At 60.1% G+C, this 17220-nt stretch overlaps 3 protein-coding genes across 4 annotated transcripts; 2 read left to right on the top strand and 1 right to left on the bottom strand.

Annotated features, from left to right (window-relative positions):
- Positions 1–509: 509 nt before the first annotated feature.
- On the bottom strand, positions 510–1043 carry LOC121166565 (heat shock protein beta-9-like). The gene has a single exon (XM_040995757.1). It carries the CDS (start codon positions 1010–1012, stop codon positions 527–529), a length of 486 nt encoding a protein of 161 aa, XP_040851691.1. The 5' UTR covers positions 1013–1043; the 3' UTR covers positions 510–526.
- A 670-nt stretch (positions 1044–1713) lies between these two features.
- Positions 1714–8800, top strand: LOC121166568 (histone acetyltransferase KAT2A). 2 transcript variants are annotated; one of them, XM_040995766.1, is made up of 18 exons: positions 1714–2052; positions 2195–2318; positions 2474–2619; positions 2720–2809; positions 3025–3206; positions 3298–3489; positions 4223–4329; positions 4494–4604; positions 4691–4827; positions 4910–5118; positions 5222–5348; positions 6776–6886; positions 7157–7300; positions 7506–7620; positions 7731–7767; positions 7847–7910; positions 8027–8111; positions 8211–8800. In XM_040995766.1, the coding sequence occupies exons 1-18, from the start codon at positions 1714–1716 to the stop codon at positions 8402–8404; spliced, it is 2514 nt and encodes an 837-aa protein (XP_040851700.1). In that variant the 3' UTR covers positions 8405–8800. The 2 variants fall into 2 exon arrangements, with proteins under 2 accessions (XP_040851700.1, XP_040851699.1); XM_040995765.1 differs by having other exon boundaries at positions 4688–4827.
- An 866-nt stretch (positions 8801–9666) lies between these two features.
- LOC121166567 (probable ATP-dependent RNA helicase DHX58) lies at positions 9667–16352 on the top strand. Its single transcript, XM_040995764.1, has 12 exons — positions 9667–10030; positions 10191–10392; positions 10692–10882; positions 11423–11539; positions 12179–12305; positions 12406–12597; positions 13284–13537; positions 13841–13990; positions 14080–14241; positions 14566–14756; positions 15557–15653; positions 15788–16352. Exons 1-12 carry the CDS (start codon positions 9863–9865, stop codon positions 15971–15973), a joined length of 2037 nt encoding a protein of 678 aa, XP_040851698.1. The 5' UTR covers positions 9667–9862; the 3' UTR covers positions 15974–16352.
- Positions 16353–17220: the final 868 nt, after the last annotated feature.

Genomic DNA, 17220 nt, shown 5'->3' with positions numbered 1-17220 from the left:
CTCTGGAGTTTATCAGATATTCCTGACATGATGTTCCTTTCAGCTGAGCCCAAGTTTTGTTAACAACAGTTGCCCCCACTATGCCAGGGAGCTGGGTCATGATCACCAAGAGAAAGGTGGTGCTATTGGCAGCTCCAGGGTGTGGGGTGGGGGAGGCTGCCCAAGACGCTACAGTTGAGGTTCCTTACTGGCTTGTCCACCACCCCTGACTCCCTGCCCTCCCCAGATTGTGGGCTGTATCAGTGGTCTCTATTGCTGTGTCTGTCTACAGCGCCTGCCTCCACTTAGCACCTGTCCTCAGGGCCTTCGCTCCACAGCCTCCCAACTGTCCCTCCTGGCCCCCAGCATGCCCAGCCCTCTGCTGCCCCCTGCTGGAGCTGCTGGAGCTGCTCTGCGGCCCGGCCACAGTGGCCAGCTTCTCCGTGGCCCTCCGGGTTCCTTTCCTGTCCTCTCTACCTCTGTCCCCATTCCCAGAGATGACAACAGTGACAAGGAAGGCTGCTGCACTTGGTGGTGGTTTACTAGATCAGGCTAAGTTGGGACCCTTCTTAGGGCTGTGGCCCCGGAGTCTTGGCGGGGACGGACCTGCTTGGGTGTCAAGGGGAGGCAGTGACCCGCACTGGCCTCGGACCCACAGCTGGCCGGAGGGGGTCAGGCAGCAGGTCATGGCTGCGGGATCCAGGTCCCGCGGTAGCTGCATTTGCCGCTGCACCTTCTGCTCCATGCGGTAACCGCCCATGGCTGGGTTGCCATACTCCCGCTGCCGCTGGCCCGTCACCATCAGGTTCTGGCCGGTCACCTGCACCACCAGCTCCTCAGGGGCGAAGCCCTGCGCGTCCATCTTCATTTGAAAATTGTCTTCAGCCCGGCCATGGTCCTGCACAGCAGCCGGGTTGTCCCTCAGCAGCTGCACCGGCAGTGTGGCCACCTGGCTCCGTCCAGCGAGGGCTACGCTGGGGCTCCTGGATGTCGCCCGGCTCCCGTTGGACAAACTGCTGCTGACCCGCTGCATCCAAGAGAGCAACTGCTGACCGGGGGCTCGAGGCTCCAAGCTGGGGCACGCGTGTGGGTTCTCGGGGGGGAGGGGGGGTGTCCTCCTGAGCGCAGCTCACCCCGCCCCATGCACTGGTCCCCTTTGACTTCCGTCACTTTCGGGCGGCCCTGGCGCACCCTCTTCTATTCCCAGCACCTGGCCCTGCCTTTCACACTCTTCTCCCAGTCGACACGAGGTACACAAAATGGAACAGGTGCATTACCCGGAGTGAACATCCCAGGCATCCACCATGTCCCGGGGCAGTCCCAGCTTCCACAAGGCTTCCCCTGCGTGGCTGCAGCCCCACTTCTGGGCCGCGTGGACCGGGGCCTCGGCGCCCGTGGGGGTGGGGTGGCAGGGGCTGCGCACAGCCCCCCCCAAACGGGCGCCTATTTCCTAGGATGCTCCTCGTCCCCAAGAACGCAACAACCGTTAACGTTCTCGGATGCTTTCCAGAGAAATTGGAAGGGACGAAGCGCGGTCTAGCATCCCCCTGCGCCCTCAGCTGTCCAGCAGCAAGACACAGGACGGAAAAGTCTGGAAGCCGCAGTCTTGGGGCGCGGCGGAGGACGACTACAACTCCCATCGTGCATCGGCAGGCGGCGTCTGCGCACTGCGCGCCGGTTGCCCATGCGGCCCTAGGGCTGGGAGCGCGGCGCCGCTCCGCTGCGGGGAAGGCCATGGCGGAACCCTCCCAGGCCCCGGCCCCGGTTCCGACCGCGCAGCCCCGGCCCCTTCAGTCCGCAGCCCCTACTCCAGCTCCGACTCCTGCGCCCAGCCCCGCTTCAGCCCCGACCCCGGCTCCCACGCCGGCACCAGCCGCTGCCCCAGTTGCAGCGCCGGCCGGGAGCACAGGGACTGGAGGGCCCGGAGTAGGAAGTGGGGGAACCGGGAGTGGGGGGGATCCGGCGCGACCTGGCCTGAGCCAGCAGCAGCGTGCCAGCCAGAGGAAGGCGCAGGTCCGGGGACTCCCGCGCGCCAAGAAGCTTGAGAAGCTAGGGGTCTTCTCTGCTTGCAAGGTGGGGGCGGGGCCTACGGTGAAAGGGGCGGGGCCCGGGGGCATCCCTGGGCTTGGGTGGGAGTGGGGGAGCGATACATTGGAGGCTGAGCAACTCCTGTCCCTGGGGTGCAGCGCCGGTTGACTTGGTCTCTTGCCTCCAGGCCAATGAAACCTGCAAATGTAATGGCTGGAAAAACCCCAAGCCCCCCACTGCTCCCCGCATGGACCTCCAGCAGCCGGCAGCTAACCTGGGCGAACTGTGCCGCAGCTGTGAGCACCCCTTGGGTAAGGCAGGTTGCCCCAGGAAGTCAGCTCTGGGAAATCAGGGCAACTCCTAGGGAGGCATGCGGTAGGGGGTCAGGTGCACCCTGATGAGGAAAGGAAGTCGTGTCAATTTCCCCTGTCCCTTCTTCCCAACCCTGCTGGCTGCCCCCCTGCAGCCGACCACGTGTCGCACCTGGAGAACGTGTCCGAAGATGAGGTGAACCGGCTGCTGGGCATGGTGGTGGACGTGGAGAACCTGTTCATGTCCGTTCACAAGGAGGAAGACACGGACACCAAGCAGGTCTATTTCTACCTCTTCAAGGTGAGGGTCCGCGCCGGCCAGCGGGGATGAGCGGCTGAGGTGTAGTGGGGAGGGTCCCTGCGCTGAGTCCTGAAGTTCTTCCCCCGCTTTCTTCCGCCAGCTACTGCGCAAGTGTATCCTGCAGATGACCCGGCCCGTGGTGGAGGGGTCCCTGGGCAGCCCCCCGTTTGAGAAGCCTAATATTGAGCAGGTGTGTGATGGGGGGAGGATGGTGAGCAGAGCAGAACTGGGGGTCACTGCAGGGAAGGGACGGTGCTGTGTCCTCCCTCCTACTCTGGCTGAGAGTAGTGGGTGGGACAGGGCAGGGGGCGCTGCACAGAGAGAGGGGCACCCCGTGGTCTCCCAGCTGAAAAAGCTGACTGCATACCCCTCACTGCCGGCTCGCCCCCACCTGCCCCTTCCCAGGGGGTGCTGAACTTCGTGCAGTACAAGTTTAGTCACCTGGCGCCCCGGGAGCGGCAGACCATGTTCGAACTCTCCAAGATGTTCCTGCTTTGCCTTAACTACTGGAAGCTGGAGACGCCCGCTCAGTTCCGGCAAAGGTCCCAGTCAGAGGATGTGGCGACATACAAGGTCAACTACACCAGGTAGGCCTAGTGGGGGTGAAGGTGTGGGGGGGTCGAGTTTGGAAACCCCATGAGGATTCAGTGGTTCCCACCGTCGTCCCCTGAACCCCAGATGGCTGTGTTACTGCCACGTGCCCCAGAGCTGCGACAGCCTCCCTCGCTACGAGACCACACACGTCTTTGGGCGGAGCCTGCTCCGTTCCATTTTCACGGTGACCCGGCGGCAGCTGCTGGAGAAGTTCCGGGTGGAGAAGGACAAGCTGGTGCCAGAGAAAAGGACCCTCATCCTCACACACTTCCCCAAGTAAGGCTCCTTCCTGCCCCTGGGGACCGCATTCCAGGTTCATTGTCCTCGCTGTTGTCCCCTTTCTTCCAGGAAACCTTCCTGGATCGGTCCCTCTTCTCCCTCCAGGGGCCTTCTGGGATATGGGCATCTACCTGGCAGACTCGCCCATGGTCCAGAAGCAGCTTGCTAGTATTTGCCTAGTCTGGGGATGGCAGGTACATGGCCTCGGCTAATGCTGCCCCTTCCGCACCCTGGTACACGATGCTAATTGTTTCCTCCGGGGGGCCTGGACCCAACCCCAGAGAAGTTCCTTCCCAGCACAGCACTCCAAGGAACCAGAGCTGACACCCGAGGTGACACATCTCTACCCCTGTTCCAGTCCTCTACACACACACACACACACACACACACCGGCTCATCACCTCTGCACAGAGCCCCGGGTGCCCCCACTCCTCTCCGCCAGGTGGGATCCAGAGGTGGAGGGCGGGGTAGGTCCCCAGCACACTTTGCTGCTGCAGGGAGCAAGGGGCCCTGGGCTGACTGTCCGCTCAGGCCCTGGCTCCCTGTGGTGCCCACACTGGCAAAACTGGTGGTCTCCATGTGTCCATGAGAGCCTCCCAGAAGCCAGAGGGGGGTCTGTGACCACGGCATGCCTCCGGCCTCCCCCCACACTCCCAGGGGCCTGGCTCAGGCTCCCCTGGCCTGGGGGGCGGGGCAGGTGGAGTCATGGACCATCACACCCTCCCTGCAGATTCCTGTCCATGCTGGAAGAAGAGATATACGGGGCAAACTCTCCCATCTGGGAGTCAGGCTTCACCATGCCACCCTCAGAGGGCACACAGCTGGTGCCCCGGCCCGGTAGGTAGAACAGCAGCCTTCTCTGGCTGTGCTGAGCCTGGGGCTGGCAGGCATGGGAGAACACAGAAGATGGGGCTCAGCAGGGTGGGAGTCCTGGGTTGCCTTGAGGGACCTACCAACACCTGGCCTTCCCTCCCCGAACCCGGCCCTGGTTTCTCACTCAGCCACAGTCAGTGCCACCGCAGTGCCCAGCGCCCCCATCTTCAGCCCTGCCACGGGTGGGGGCAGCAACAGTTCCCTGAGTTTGGATTCTGCAGGAGCCGAGCCAATGCCAGGTGCGTGCCTCACCCCTGACCTCTGCTGCCTCTGTGCATCCTTGTGCCAGCTTGTCCCTGGGCAACCTTGCCAACCTAACCAGCAGGGGAGAAGAGGAAACTCCCAGAGAACCTGACCCTGGAGGACGCCAAGCGGCTCCGCGTGATGGGCGACATCCCCATGGAACTGGTCAACGAGGTCATGCTGACCATCACTGACCCTGCTGCCATGCTGGGGCCCGAGGTGGGCAACCAGCCCATCTGCCCACCAGCAAGTGAGGGAGGGCAGCCGGAGACCCTAGCTCACCACCCCCGTGTGTTCCCAGACGAGCCTACTGTCGGCCAACGCTGCCCGGGATGAGACGGCCCGCCTGGAGGAACGCCGCGGGATCATTGAGTTCCATGTCATCGGCAACTCGCTGACACCCAAAGCCAACCGGCGGGTGCTGCTGTGGCTGGTGGGCCTGCAGAACGTCTTCTCCCACCAGCTGCCACGCATGCCCAAGGAGTACATTGCCCGCCTGGTCTTTGACCCGTGCGTCCCCCGACCTGGCAAAGTGGTGGAGCCAGGGAGCCCTTGGGGGCTGGATCCACGCCCCACCCTACCCCAGGCGGTGACCAGGCTCTCTTTCTCCCAGGAAGCACAAGACCCTGGCCTTGATCAAGGATGGGCGGGTCATTGGTGGCATCTGCTTCCGCATGTTCCCCACCCAGGGCTTCACGGAGATTGTCTTCTGTGCCGTCACCTCCAATGAGCAGGTCAAGGTGAGCTCCGTGCCCCTGACCCCAGCCCTAGCCCCAGCCCACCGCTGGCGGCTGCAGACCAGGTGGTAGGTGGACTCTAAAGGCTTGCCTATAGGGGCCAGTTCCAAAAATCGCCACAAGGGGGCGCTCATGCGCTGACAACGGGATTGAGAAACACCTGTGGGGGCGGGGTTGGCCCGGCAGGTTAGAGACCCAGGCCCCCCGGGGCTCCTGCTTCCTGCCTCCGGGAGGCACACCCTGAGCCCAGCAGGGCTGGCTCCCCACCTGGGATATCAGGCTGTTTCAGGCTCTTACCTTTGGCCTTGACCGGTTTGGGCTGTTAAAGGTAATTTTCGGAAAGATCCAGTGGATGAAAACTTTTATTTTTAAAAGTATTTTTGGGACCCTGCGCGATGTCCTAGCAGCTAAAGTCCTCGCCTTGAATGTGCCGGGATCCCATATGGGCGCCAGTTCTAATACTGGCGGACCCACTTCCCATCTAGCTCCCTGCTTGTGGCCTGGGAAAGCAGTAGAGGACGGCCCAAAGCTTTGGGACCCTGCACCCTCATGGGAGACCCAGAAGAGACCCCTGGCTCCTGGCTTTGGATTGGCTCAGCTCTAGCTGTTGCAGCCATTTGGGGAATGAATCATTGGACATATCTTTCTGTCTACTCTCTGTAAATCTGACTTTCCAGTAAAGATAAATAAATCTTTAAAAATAAAAAAGGGAAGCCCCATTGGCAGTGGCGTGCTCTGCAGCTCGGGAGGACTGCACTGTCTTGTGGTGCCACTGTGCGTGACACAGCCGCCCTGGGCTGGCTCTCCCCTCTAATTGACCTAGTGGGTACACTCCCTGGATCCCTTGTTCTACTTTTCAGTTTTTGGTTTTTAGTTTATTTCTACTTATTTGAGAGAGAGGAGAGAGTTCCCCCATCCACTGGCTCACTCCCCAAATGTCCACACAGCTGGGCTAGACCGAAGCCAGGGACCAGGTGCTTGGCCAGTGCCTGGTGCCTGCAGGGTGAAGCAGGGAGCTGGAGTGGAAGTGGATGGGATCCCATTGCTGCAACAGGGGCTGTGGACCTCCAGTGGCAGATGACCCTGCTGAGCCCCAGTGCCAGGCAGCTCTGCTGGGTATGTCCCTGGCTCAGTGTGGCAGCACCAGCACCATGGCCGAGCCTCCTGTAACTCCCCCTCACTCCCAGCTCTGAGGTGTGGGCATCAGCAACTGGCAGACTGAGAGGAACGGGGTCCTGGCTGGGCACACAGCTCCCGGGGTAGCTGCCTTCCACCTTCGCTTCTGTGGCCTGAAGGAGACATGCCCCCTGCCTCCTGGGCTCACTGGAGGGGAGCCTGACGAGCAGGCCCTGTGCCTGCCACAGACTCCACCTCCTCCCCCTGCTCCTGGCCCGCCTCACCTCAGCCCTCCCACCTCCTTCTCCCTACAGGGCTATGGGACGCATCTCATGAACCACCTGAAGGAGTATCACATCAAACACAACATCCTGTACTTCCTCACCTACGCTGATGAGTACGCCATCGGCTACTTCAAAAAGCAGGTGGGCCTCGCCCCACACCTGCCCGGTCCCCTGCTTGGCCCTGCCCTGTAGTGGTTGCAGGAGGTGCCCCTTGGTGTCCCCTCTGCTGGCCGCCTCTCTTCCTCCGGCCACTGCCCCAGGGAAGGACGGGGCCGGCCAGGACAGTTGGGAGGCTCACAGGTGAGTGGGTGCGGGGTGGTAGGCAGGAAGGAAGTGTGGGAGCAGGGCCCTGGCTGGCACAGGTATTCCTGGGGTATTCCTGAGCCGCAGCAGCCCATCCTGCCGCCCCAGGGCTTCTCCAAGGACATCAAGGTGCCCAAGAGCCGCTATCTGGGCTACATCAAGGACTACGAGGGCGCCACGCTGATGGAGTGCGAGCTGAACCCCCGGATCCCCTACACGGAGCTGTCGCACATCATCAAGAAGCAGAAAGAGGTGATGGGGGCAGGGAGCCCCACGTGTGCCAAAGCACGTGTAACATGGCCGGCATCTGGGTCCATGCCTGTCTCCTTGGAGTGCGGGGTGGTTAGCAGGGCTGGTGCTGGGTGAGGGCCCACAGAGGCCAGGCTCTCGCACCCTGCCAGCCAGCCCAGGCCAGGCAGTGGCCACAAGCAGCGCCTCAGACCCTGCCTCCCCTCAGATCATCAAGAAGCTGATTGAGCGCAAGCAGGCCCAGATCCGCAAGGTGTACCCTGGGCTCAGCTGCTTCAAGGAGGGCGTTCGACAGATCCCGGTGGAGAGCGTACCTGGCATCCGTGAGCAGAACTCCTGGCGGGTGGGAGGGCAACCTGCCTGCGGTGTGGATGGGCACCTGCTGTGTGGCCCCGCATCCTAAGGGGTCCTTCCCCCTCTGCGCTTCTTGCAGGAGAGACTGGCTGGAAGCCACTGGGGAAGGAGAAGGGGTGAGTGTTCCTCCGGGGGCAGGGTGGGGGTCGGGGCCGACCCAGGGCTGAAGCCCCAGGCTTTGGCATGTCATCCCAGGAAGGAGCTGAAGGACCCAGATCAGCTCTACACAACCCTCAAGAACCTGCTGGCCCAGATCAAGGTGGGAAACCAGGCCCCCCCCTCTTCTGGGGAATTCCCATGCTGTCGGGATTAGGGGCAGTCGTGGGCTGGGCAGGGTCCGGGAGGTGCCTGTCCCCAGCTCAGCTCTCCCTCCAGTCCCACCCCAGTGCCTGGCCCTTCATGGAGCCCGTGAAGAAGTCGGAGGCCCCGGACTACTACGAGGTCATCCGCTTCCCCATTGGTGAGGAGCTGCCCTCCCATCCCCTCCCCACCCCCACCCCGCCCCCACCCCCAGCAGACATCTGCGCAGCTGCAAGGTGAGACTGTCTCCTGACCCTAGACCTGAAGACCATGACAGAGCGGCTGCGCAGCCGCTACTACGTGACCCGGAAGCTGTTTGTGGCTGACTTGCAGCGGGTCATCGCCAACTGTCGGGAGTACAACCCCCCGGACAGCGAGTACTGCCGCTGTGCCAGCGCGCTGGAGAAGTTCTTCTACTTCAAGCTCAAGGAGGGAGGCCTCATCGACAAGTAGCCCCGGCCTGGGGCCGCCTCCCCAGCCCCGGCAGCTCCAGCTCGGATTCCATCGATTCTCACCCCTGCTGCCCAGCCTGGGTCCTGCTGCCTTGCTGGGGCCTCGAGCGTCCAGGTGCCCGTGACCACTGCGCCTGACCTCGCGGAGAGGACACCGACTGGGGCATGGGGGCGGGGTGCAGGTGACCCGAGGAGGAGCTGCCTGGCCTGCCCTGTGCCCCACGGAGCGACAGGGGCAGGAGTCCTGGGCCTAGTCCTCCCTGAGATGAGCAGCAGGCTCATTTGGAGGGGCCTGAGGGGCCTGGCCTTGCCTTGCCCTGTTCTGTCAGTTTGTGTTCCCCCAGAAAGTGGAGTATGGGGACCATTATTTCCTGATATTAATCCCTTGGAGGGAACAATAAAGTTGTTTTTGTTCTTTTTCTTTTTCTTGTCTCTGTGTGATTGCCTCTTTGGTATATTCCCAAAGCCTTGGTCCCCTCCAACACCCTCTTAAACACCAGAACCTATATTTTTTTCTGGAAGTTGTATGTATGTACTTGAAAGGCAATGACAAAGAGGGACCTCTTGTCTACTGGTTTGCTCCCCAAATGCCGACGAGAACCAGGGCTGAGCCAGGAATTTGGCAGGAGCCATCCTCTGCTGCTCCTGGGACACACTAACAGGAAGCTGAGTTGGACGCTGTTGGGGGCACTGACCATTTCCTGCCCTGTGATTGGCTCTTTGCCCTGATTGGTGTGCCTTGGTTTTCTTTAAGTTGATTGGTCAGGTTTGGCAGATAACTTATCTGGGGGGGCTTGGCAGGGGAGGGGCTGGAGCGTAATGGTCATAACGGTCACAACGGAAGATCAGAATAAAGCGCCTTGGAGACTCTCTCAAGTGTCGGGTGATTTCTTCCGCGGGACGGGAGGACCCCCGATAGGAAGCCTTGGCCCTGATGTGGGACCCAGGAATTCCCAGCAGCAGCTCAGCTCGCCACCCTAGGCTGGAACCTGCTGAGCCTCAGGCTTGCTGCATACCCCCCACCCCCCACCCCCAGCTCAGCCTTCAGAACCACTGCCTTAACCCTCACTGGCTGTCATCTGGCTGGCCCCAGCTACAGCCAAGTGCCAGGTGAGCAGAGGGTGGAGGACCTGTGAGCAGAGGGTGGAGGACCTGTCCTAGGGCAGAGGACAGGGCTGGGAAATCCCTGAGGTTAGCTGTCAGCTGAGCTGGCTCCTCCTCCCACTTTCAGTTTCCATTTCTGCTCTCCCAGCTTTAGAGTTGGGACCGCCCTCTGCTTGCCAGCCAGAGAACTGGGTGAGCTCCGGCTGGGGCAGGCTGCAAGTGGATTCCCGGGGTGCTCAGCACCACCTCCCCAGGGGGAGCACGAGTGGAGACCTGCACCTCAGGACGGGGCTAGCCAAGCCTTCAACAGGGAGAGCTGGTAGGGCTACGGGTCCTTGTTCCCTGCTGGTGCAGAATGGAGCTCCGTCCTTATCAATGGGAAGTGATCATGCCTGCCTTGGAAGGCAAGAATATCATTGTGTGGCTTCCCACGGGCACCGGAAAGACCCGGGCGGCTGCCTATGTGGCCAAGAGGCACCTGGAGACGGTGACTGGAGCCAAGGTGGTGGTCCTGGTCAACAGGGTGAGTGTTCACTGCCCCATCAGCAGGCTCTCTGTTGCCCCCATGTTCTCCAGCTGCCTGGCACCCTGACCACCATCTGGCACCGGGTCACATCTCTGCCATGTCGGCCTTGCCCCTGTTTCATCCCACAGCCACTCCTGGTCTCATTCTCCACCTACAGGTGCACCTGGTGACCCAGCACAGCGAGGAGTTCAGCCGCATGCTAGATGGACGCTGGGCCATGACCACCCTGAGGGGGGACATGGGACCACGGGCCGGCTTCGGGCACCTGGCCCGGTGCCACGACCTCATCATCTGCACAGCTGAGTTGCTGCAGCTGGCGTTGGCAAGCAAGGAGGAGGAGGAGCATGTGGAACTCACAGGTGAGGGGTGGGGTGGGGCAGGTGTGCACCTCAGCTCCAGGGAGTTGGAGCTGGGCGGGAGTGCCACTCGCCCAGCCAGGCTCCCCCTCTGGTAGGAACAGACCTGGCAGCAGTGCCTCCCTCTGCCAGCCAAGGCTCATTCCACTGATGGGTAAGATGGTACTGAAGCCTCCCCCTACACCTGGCACCTTCCTGGAACCTAGCTGCTAGTCCTGTGAAGGGAGGAAGCTGTGGGGGCGAGGGAGGCTGGGAGTAGGGCTGGTGAAGCATCATTCACAGCCCTCCCCATGTGCCCCCAGCCTTCACACTGCTCGTGGTGGACGAGTGTCACCACACTCACAAGGACACCATCTATAACGTCATCCTGAGTCGCTACCTGGAGCTTAAGCTGCAGAAGGTGCAACCTCTGCCACAGGTGCTGGGACTCACAGCCTCCCCTGGCACTGGTGGGGCCTCCAAGCTCCAAGGAGCCATTGACCACATCCTAAAGGTCAGTTCAGGCCCATGGCCCTGCCTGCCTTGCTTCCTTCCCCTCTGTCACCACCTACCAGCCCTGCTCTTCTGGCCCTTCTGGCAGAATCCAGGCCCCTTTTTCAAACAAGGTCTAGCCTCCAATGGCTTCTTGCACTTTCCATCAACTTCTGCTGTCTCTGCTTAATGAAGTCCCACGCACAATCTAGCCCTGCCTTCGTCTGGCTTGTGCTGTAAGGCTCTGTTGGCATTCCTCAGCCTGAATGTTACCTCTTTGCTGTCCCCCACAATCACCCCTCACGGCAATGTGTCCATTATCCAACTTGAGTCTCCAGAATTGCTTCACCAAATATCTCCTTCTGGGTTATCTTCTGCCTCTCTCACAGCCACACAGGTGCCCCATGCTTCCAGTGCCCAGGACCTCACCAGGGCAGGGAGCAGCAGAGGGAACCATCTGTCACCAAAGTGAATCCCTTCCCTCCAGAAACCTTGAGCTGCCTGTCCCCAGCTGCCACCCGCCTCCCTTCCCCCACCACTGAAGCCTCTGTCTCGTCCCCAGCTCTGTGCCAACTTGGACACCTGGCGCATCATGTCACCAGAGCGCTACCAGTCCCAGCTGCAGCAGCACATCCAGCAGCCCTGCAAACGATATGACCTCTGCCACCGTCGCAGCCAGGTGCATGCGGGGCAGGACATGGGTTGACTGAGCAGTCCACTGCGAGGTTCACACACTGAGATTTGGCTCTTGAGTCTACCCTTACAGCCTCTGGTGGGGTTTTAGAGTCTCCTGTCTCCCTTCGGTGAAGTGTGGGATGCAGCCAGCCCACATCCATGGTCTGTGGTTTCGATGTCCCCTTGCAGGAGCCTGGCCTCTGTCCCACACTGGCAAGCTCTGCACCTGGGATGCTGAGGCCACTGTCTGATGGTTATGACAAGGCGGGGTCAGGGGGCCAGGGTGCACAGCGACTGAGACAGAATGGGCGCCTCCTTCACTCTCCTGCTGGCCTCTGGAACTCTCAGATAAAACAGAGAGCCATGTTTCAAACATTGGCTGCTCTGCTTCACATCCAACTTCCTGCTAATGCACCTGGAGAAGCAGCAGAGAATGGCCCTAGAGCTTGGGCCTCTGCACACCTGTGGAGACCAGGAAGAAATTCCTGGCTTGGCCCTGCCTCAGCCATGTGGGGAGTGAGCCAGTGGGTGGGAATTTTGTGTGTGTCTGCCTCTCACTAACTCTATCAAAGCTTTCTGCTAAAGGCTACATGGGTGTCTGTTGCTTCTGGGATTCCTCACACCACATCATTCTCTTACTTAGGACCCATTTGGGGACTTGCTGAAGAAGCTCATGGACCAAGTGCATGACCAGATGGATATGCCCGAGCTGAGCCGGGACTTTGGCACACAGACCTACGAGCAGCAGGTGGTGGAGCTGAGTCAGACTGGTGAGGCATACTTCTCCTGCAAAGGGCCAGGTTGCTGGGTGGGTCCTAGCCCATGGGGTGGAGCCTGGGCCCACTCTGACCCCTTGCTGGTGGCCTGCAGCGGCTGCGGCTGGGCAGCAGGAGAAGCGGGTATATGCACTTCACCTGAGGCGCTACAACGATGCATTGCTCATCCACGACACGGTGCGCGCCGTGGATGCCCTGGAAACCCTGCGAGATTTCTACAACAGGGAGCGTGCCACTAAGGCTCAGATCCTGCACGCCGAGCGCTGGCTGCTGGCACTGTTCAATGGTAAGTGCAGGTGTGGGGTTCAGGGCTAGCCCCGGTGGTGTCAGAGGCTGGCCAGGGCACAGGTGTACTGCCTGCTGGGAAGGTGCCAGCAAGCATCCAGGAACCTGAATTTTTCAATCAGAATGCAAGGTTATGGCCAGGAAATATTTCACCCACATGGGTGTAGGGGTCCAAACTGTCCTCCACTGCTTCCCCAGGCCATTAGCAAAGACCTGGATGGGAGGTGGAGCAGCTGGCACACGAATCCATGCCCATAGGGGATGTCAGCAAGACAGGTGGTGGCTTTACCAGCTATGCCACAGTGCTGGGCCTTTGAGAAGCTATCTAGATGGTAGGGTCCTTCAAGCCTGGGGTGGGTGGTCCCTCTGGATAGAGAGGGAGGATGAAGGGGTGGAGTTGGGTGCTGGAAGCCCAGATCAGGTAGGGTGGAGGCCCAGTCTGTCCTGGGTGCTGAGTTCCACATGAACAGCTTCAGGGTTGCCCTGAGAGCTAGGGTGAAGAGCATAGGAGGTGCAGTGGCTTGGGAGTGAGTGCACAGGTGCCCTTAGCTGCACCTGGGAATGAAGTGGGAGCAAGCATCCTACCCTGGGCCTCTCTGCACTTCTGCCACCCTGTCCCTACAAAGTGCCCCTGCCCAACCCAGCCCTTGACCTGAAACCTGTATCTCGTGTGGCTCTTCATGGCAGAATATAAGGACGAGCTGGACTGCCTGGCGACACAAGGCCCTGAGAACCCCAAGCTGGAGAAGCTAAAAAGCATCCTGCAGGAGCAATTCAGAGGCCCTAAGAACCCCCGGGGCATCATCTTCACCCGTACCCGCCAGAGTGCCCGCTCCCTGCTGCTCTGGCTCCAGCAGCAGCCTGACCTGCAGATGGTTGACATCAGGGCCCAGCAGCTGATCGGGGCGGGCAGCGGCAGTCAGAGCTCACATATGACCCAGGTGGGGGCTGGGGGAGTTCCCCGGGGTGCAGAGGCATGGGGCCGGGGAGCCCCAGGGAGAGAGCCATGCTGATGTCCCCCTTGCTGGGCAGAGGAGTAGACCTAAGAACTCCCAGAGGCAGGAGGGGACTGTGGGGAGGAGAGGGTGGTCTTTAGTCCCGTTCAGGAGCAGCAAAGAGCCTGGGAATTTCTGGCAGAGAAAGGGGTCTGGGGACAAAATTCTGGGCACAGGCTGGTGGAACAGAGAGGCCAAGCGGGGGCCTGATCCCGACCACCTGTTTCTGCCCGCTCTGCCCTGACCCAGAGGGACCAGGAAGATGTGATCCGGAGGTTCCGGGCTGGCACGCTGAACCTGCTGGTGGCCACAAGCGTGGCCGAGGAGGGGCTGGACATCCTGCAGTGCAGCATGGTGGTGCGCTATGGGCTGCTGACCAATGAGATCTCCATGGTACAGGTACGCACCCGCCCCTCTGCCCCAGCCCCTTGGAGGCTCCAGGCTGGGACTCCAGCCCTTCTCAGGCCCTGCTTCTCGTCCCTCCCCAGGCCAGGGGCCGGGCCCGTGCGGGTCAGAGTGTGTACTCGTTTGTGGCGACCAAGGACAGCCGGGAGCTACGGAGGGAGCTGACCAACGAGATGTTGGAGGCACTGATGGAGCAGGCAGTGGCTGCTGTGCAGAAGATGGACCCAGCAGTGTATGAGGCCAAGGTCAGTCCTGCAGGGATGGGCAGGCCATGGAGCTCTATGTGGTGGGGCTCACACATGCACATGCATAATCACGCACACATGCCACTCCATGCCTCCTTCCTCATGGGTTACCTTGGTGGAGGCGGTGAGAGGTGGAGGGAGAGAGGGTGAGAAGGAGAGGCAGGCATGCATCTGTCAGGGAGGACAGGCTGGTTCCTGCTAGGCCTTGAGTCCCTGCAGCTGGGCCTTGTGCGGGGTGGTGCCGTCTACCCCTGTGGCCCCAGCACCGTCACTGGAGCTGCTCTGTGATGAGTGCCAAATCCATGCCTCTTCCTGACCCCCCAGATCCAAGATCTGCAGCTCGCATCCCTAATTCACCGGGCAGCCCGGGCTGACCAGAAGAAGCAAGCACGGAACCAGTTTGCTGCGGAGCAGGTGCAGCTACGGTGCATCAACTGCACGGAGACTGTGGGCCACGGGAGTGACCTGCGGAAGGTGGAGGGTGCCCACCACGTCAACGTGAACCCCAACTTCTCGTGAGTCCTGGCAGGAGCATGGGCATGGGGCTAGGGGCAAAGAACTTCCTCTCTCATCCAGATAGTTCCTAGGGGGCATTTTATCCAGCACAGAGCTGGCATTTCTACCCTAGGTAGGCAAGTTTTATTCACATCTCCTTGGTCAGAGAGGCTCAGAGAAGCCACGTGTCTTGTGACTTAAGAGCTGGAATTCAGGGTTCCAAGTGGCCGATGTGTGGTCCTGGCTCCTCAGACGATATCAAGAGAGGCTGTCCCCGAGCCATCCCCCAGCCTCTGACTCCTGGAGGGTCAGTTCCGCCATCCCTGGCACCATTCTCAGGTGTTGAGTAGGCACCTGCTATGTGCCAGGTGCTCACGGAAGTGCTCTCATTTGTGAACACAACCTTCCACCTAGGCCTTGGAGGACAAGTTGGATGTGCATGAGATAAGATGGATGGATGTGAAGGTGACCAAAGACCCGGGACACAGAGATAAGCCCAAGGGGTCAGCCTTTACCCACGAGGGAATGAGGGAATGAGGAATCTCTGTAGTTTTTCAAACAAGAGACTGGCAGCTTCCCCATGCTCGAGCAGGTAGCAGAGCATGGCTTGGGATCAGGCGTGAAGACTGAGGCAGGCAGTCCCTTAGGAGGTTGTTGGATTCCTCCTGAACCTGGCCAAAGGATGGTGGAATCAGGCAGGGTGTCCTGCAGGTTTCCCTTTCCTGGCCCTGGGAAGTTGGGAAGGCCCTCGCAGGGGGAAGCTCAGGTGCAGCCACAGCCAGGAGTCCCTGAGGGCTGTGGCCATCTCACTCCTCCCCAGGATCTATTACACTGTCTCCCGGGACCCCGTGGCCATGGACAGAGAGTTCCGGGACTGGAAGCCTGGGGGTGTCATTAGCTGCAGGAACTGTGGGGAGGTAAGTGCTGGGTCTGAGTCCCAAGCTAGAGCCCTCAGTCTGAGAGAGGCAGGCCTGCGGGGTGTACGGAAGTTGTTCCTGAAGGCAGAGGCAAGCACCCTGAGCTACTGTGTCTCTCCTTCCCTGGCCCACAGCGCTGGGGCCTGCAGATAATCTACAAGTCCCTGAACCTGCCGGTGCTCAAAGTCCGGAGCATGCTGCTCGAGACCCCCCGAGGGCGGATCCAGGCTAAGAAATGGTCCCGCGTTCCCTTCCCGGTGCCAGACTTTGACTTAGTACAGCATTGTGGCCTGAGTTTGGAGGATCTCCTGCTGGACTGACCGCCTTGGTGCTGTAGTACCCAGATCAGCCTGCAGTGGGCAGGAGAGCCTGCAGCAGCAGTCACCACCTCCGCCTCCACCACTCCAAACCCTGGATCCTGTCCCCTCCTACACTGACCAGAGCATCACCTGGTGCCCTGATGGGGGAAGATTCCCCAAATGAGGAAGCACCTGGAGAGCTCCAGCTCAGCCAGCCACACACACACACAGAGTGAGGCACACTGGATGGAGGGATGGAGCCCACAGGTCAACCTCTGTTTCCCCCATTGTGAGCTAGACCACTGTTGGAAGCCCCTCACCAGCGTCCGATAGATGAGAAAATGGAGCAGAAATGCATGGAAGGTTTCAGGAACTCTGATGAAATAAACTCATGTATTGATAGTGTGTGGTTCTGTGAGGTCTCACACAGACATTCGCCCACATCAAGATCAAGAACACAGCCTCCCCACCCCTACCGCATCCTGTCCTCTTCCCACCCTCCCTGTGGCCTGCTGCATAATGACAATGATAAAACACTTCTCTTTTCATGGGTGTCATGGGGCCTTACTCAGCAGGAACATCAGTCTAAATTTGAGACTCATCAGAAGGTGAGGGGGCTGGCACTGTGGCAGAGTGGGTAAAGCTACCTGCTATAGCATCCCATATGAGCATCGGTTTGAGTCCAAGTCGTTCCACTTTTTTAAAGATTTTTTAAAACATTATTATTGGAAAGGCAGATAAACACAGAGAGAAGGAGAGACAAGATCTTGCATTCACTGGTTCACTCCCCAGGTGGCCGCAATGGCCAGTGCTGAGAGGGTCCAAAGCCAAGAGCCAGGAGCTTCTTCTGGGTCTCCCACGTGGATGCAGAATGAACCAGGGGATGGAAGATGTTTCTTCTACACTCTGTCTTTAAATAATAAGAAATCTTAAAAAAAAAAAAAAGGTGGGGGGAGGTTTTGTACCCCTTCATGGGTTTCAGCCCAATGCCCACTTCCCGTCCTCGCTCCATGCCCGCACATCACCCCAGGACTTGAGGGGTGGGTTCAGGTGAGCTAGGGTGTGAGGGAATTATGAAGTCCTACATTTCCTGTTCTCATTTTAATAAGCAAAAAAAAAAAAAAAAAAAGGCAAGATCTAGGTTGACTCTTCAGGGAAGGGCTATTTCGGTGGTGAGAGGCCCAGGAGGCAAGGGTCACCTCCAAGAAGTGAGGAGGGGGGAGTGGTGGTGGCCATTCTTCCAGCTGTCTGACCTCCTGTCTGTCCCA

This window comes from Ochotona curzoniae, unplaced genomic scaffold, assembly GCF_017591425.1.
Source record: "Ochotona curzoniae isolate NIBS_2020 unplaced genomic scaffold, NIBS_Ocur_1.0 patch175, whole genome shotgun sequence".
Taxonomy (NCBI): domain Eukaryota; kingdom Metazoa; phylum Chordata; class Mammalia; order Lagomorpha; family Ochotonidae; genus Ochotona; species Ochotona curzoniae.
This window is presented reverse-complemented; position numbering and strand designations above follow the sequence as displayed.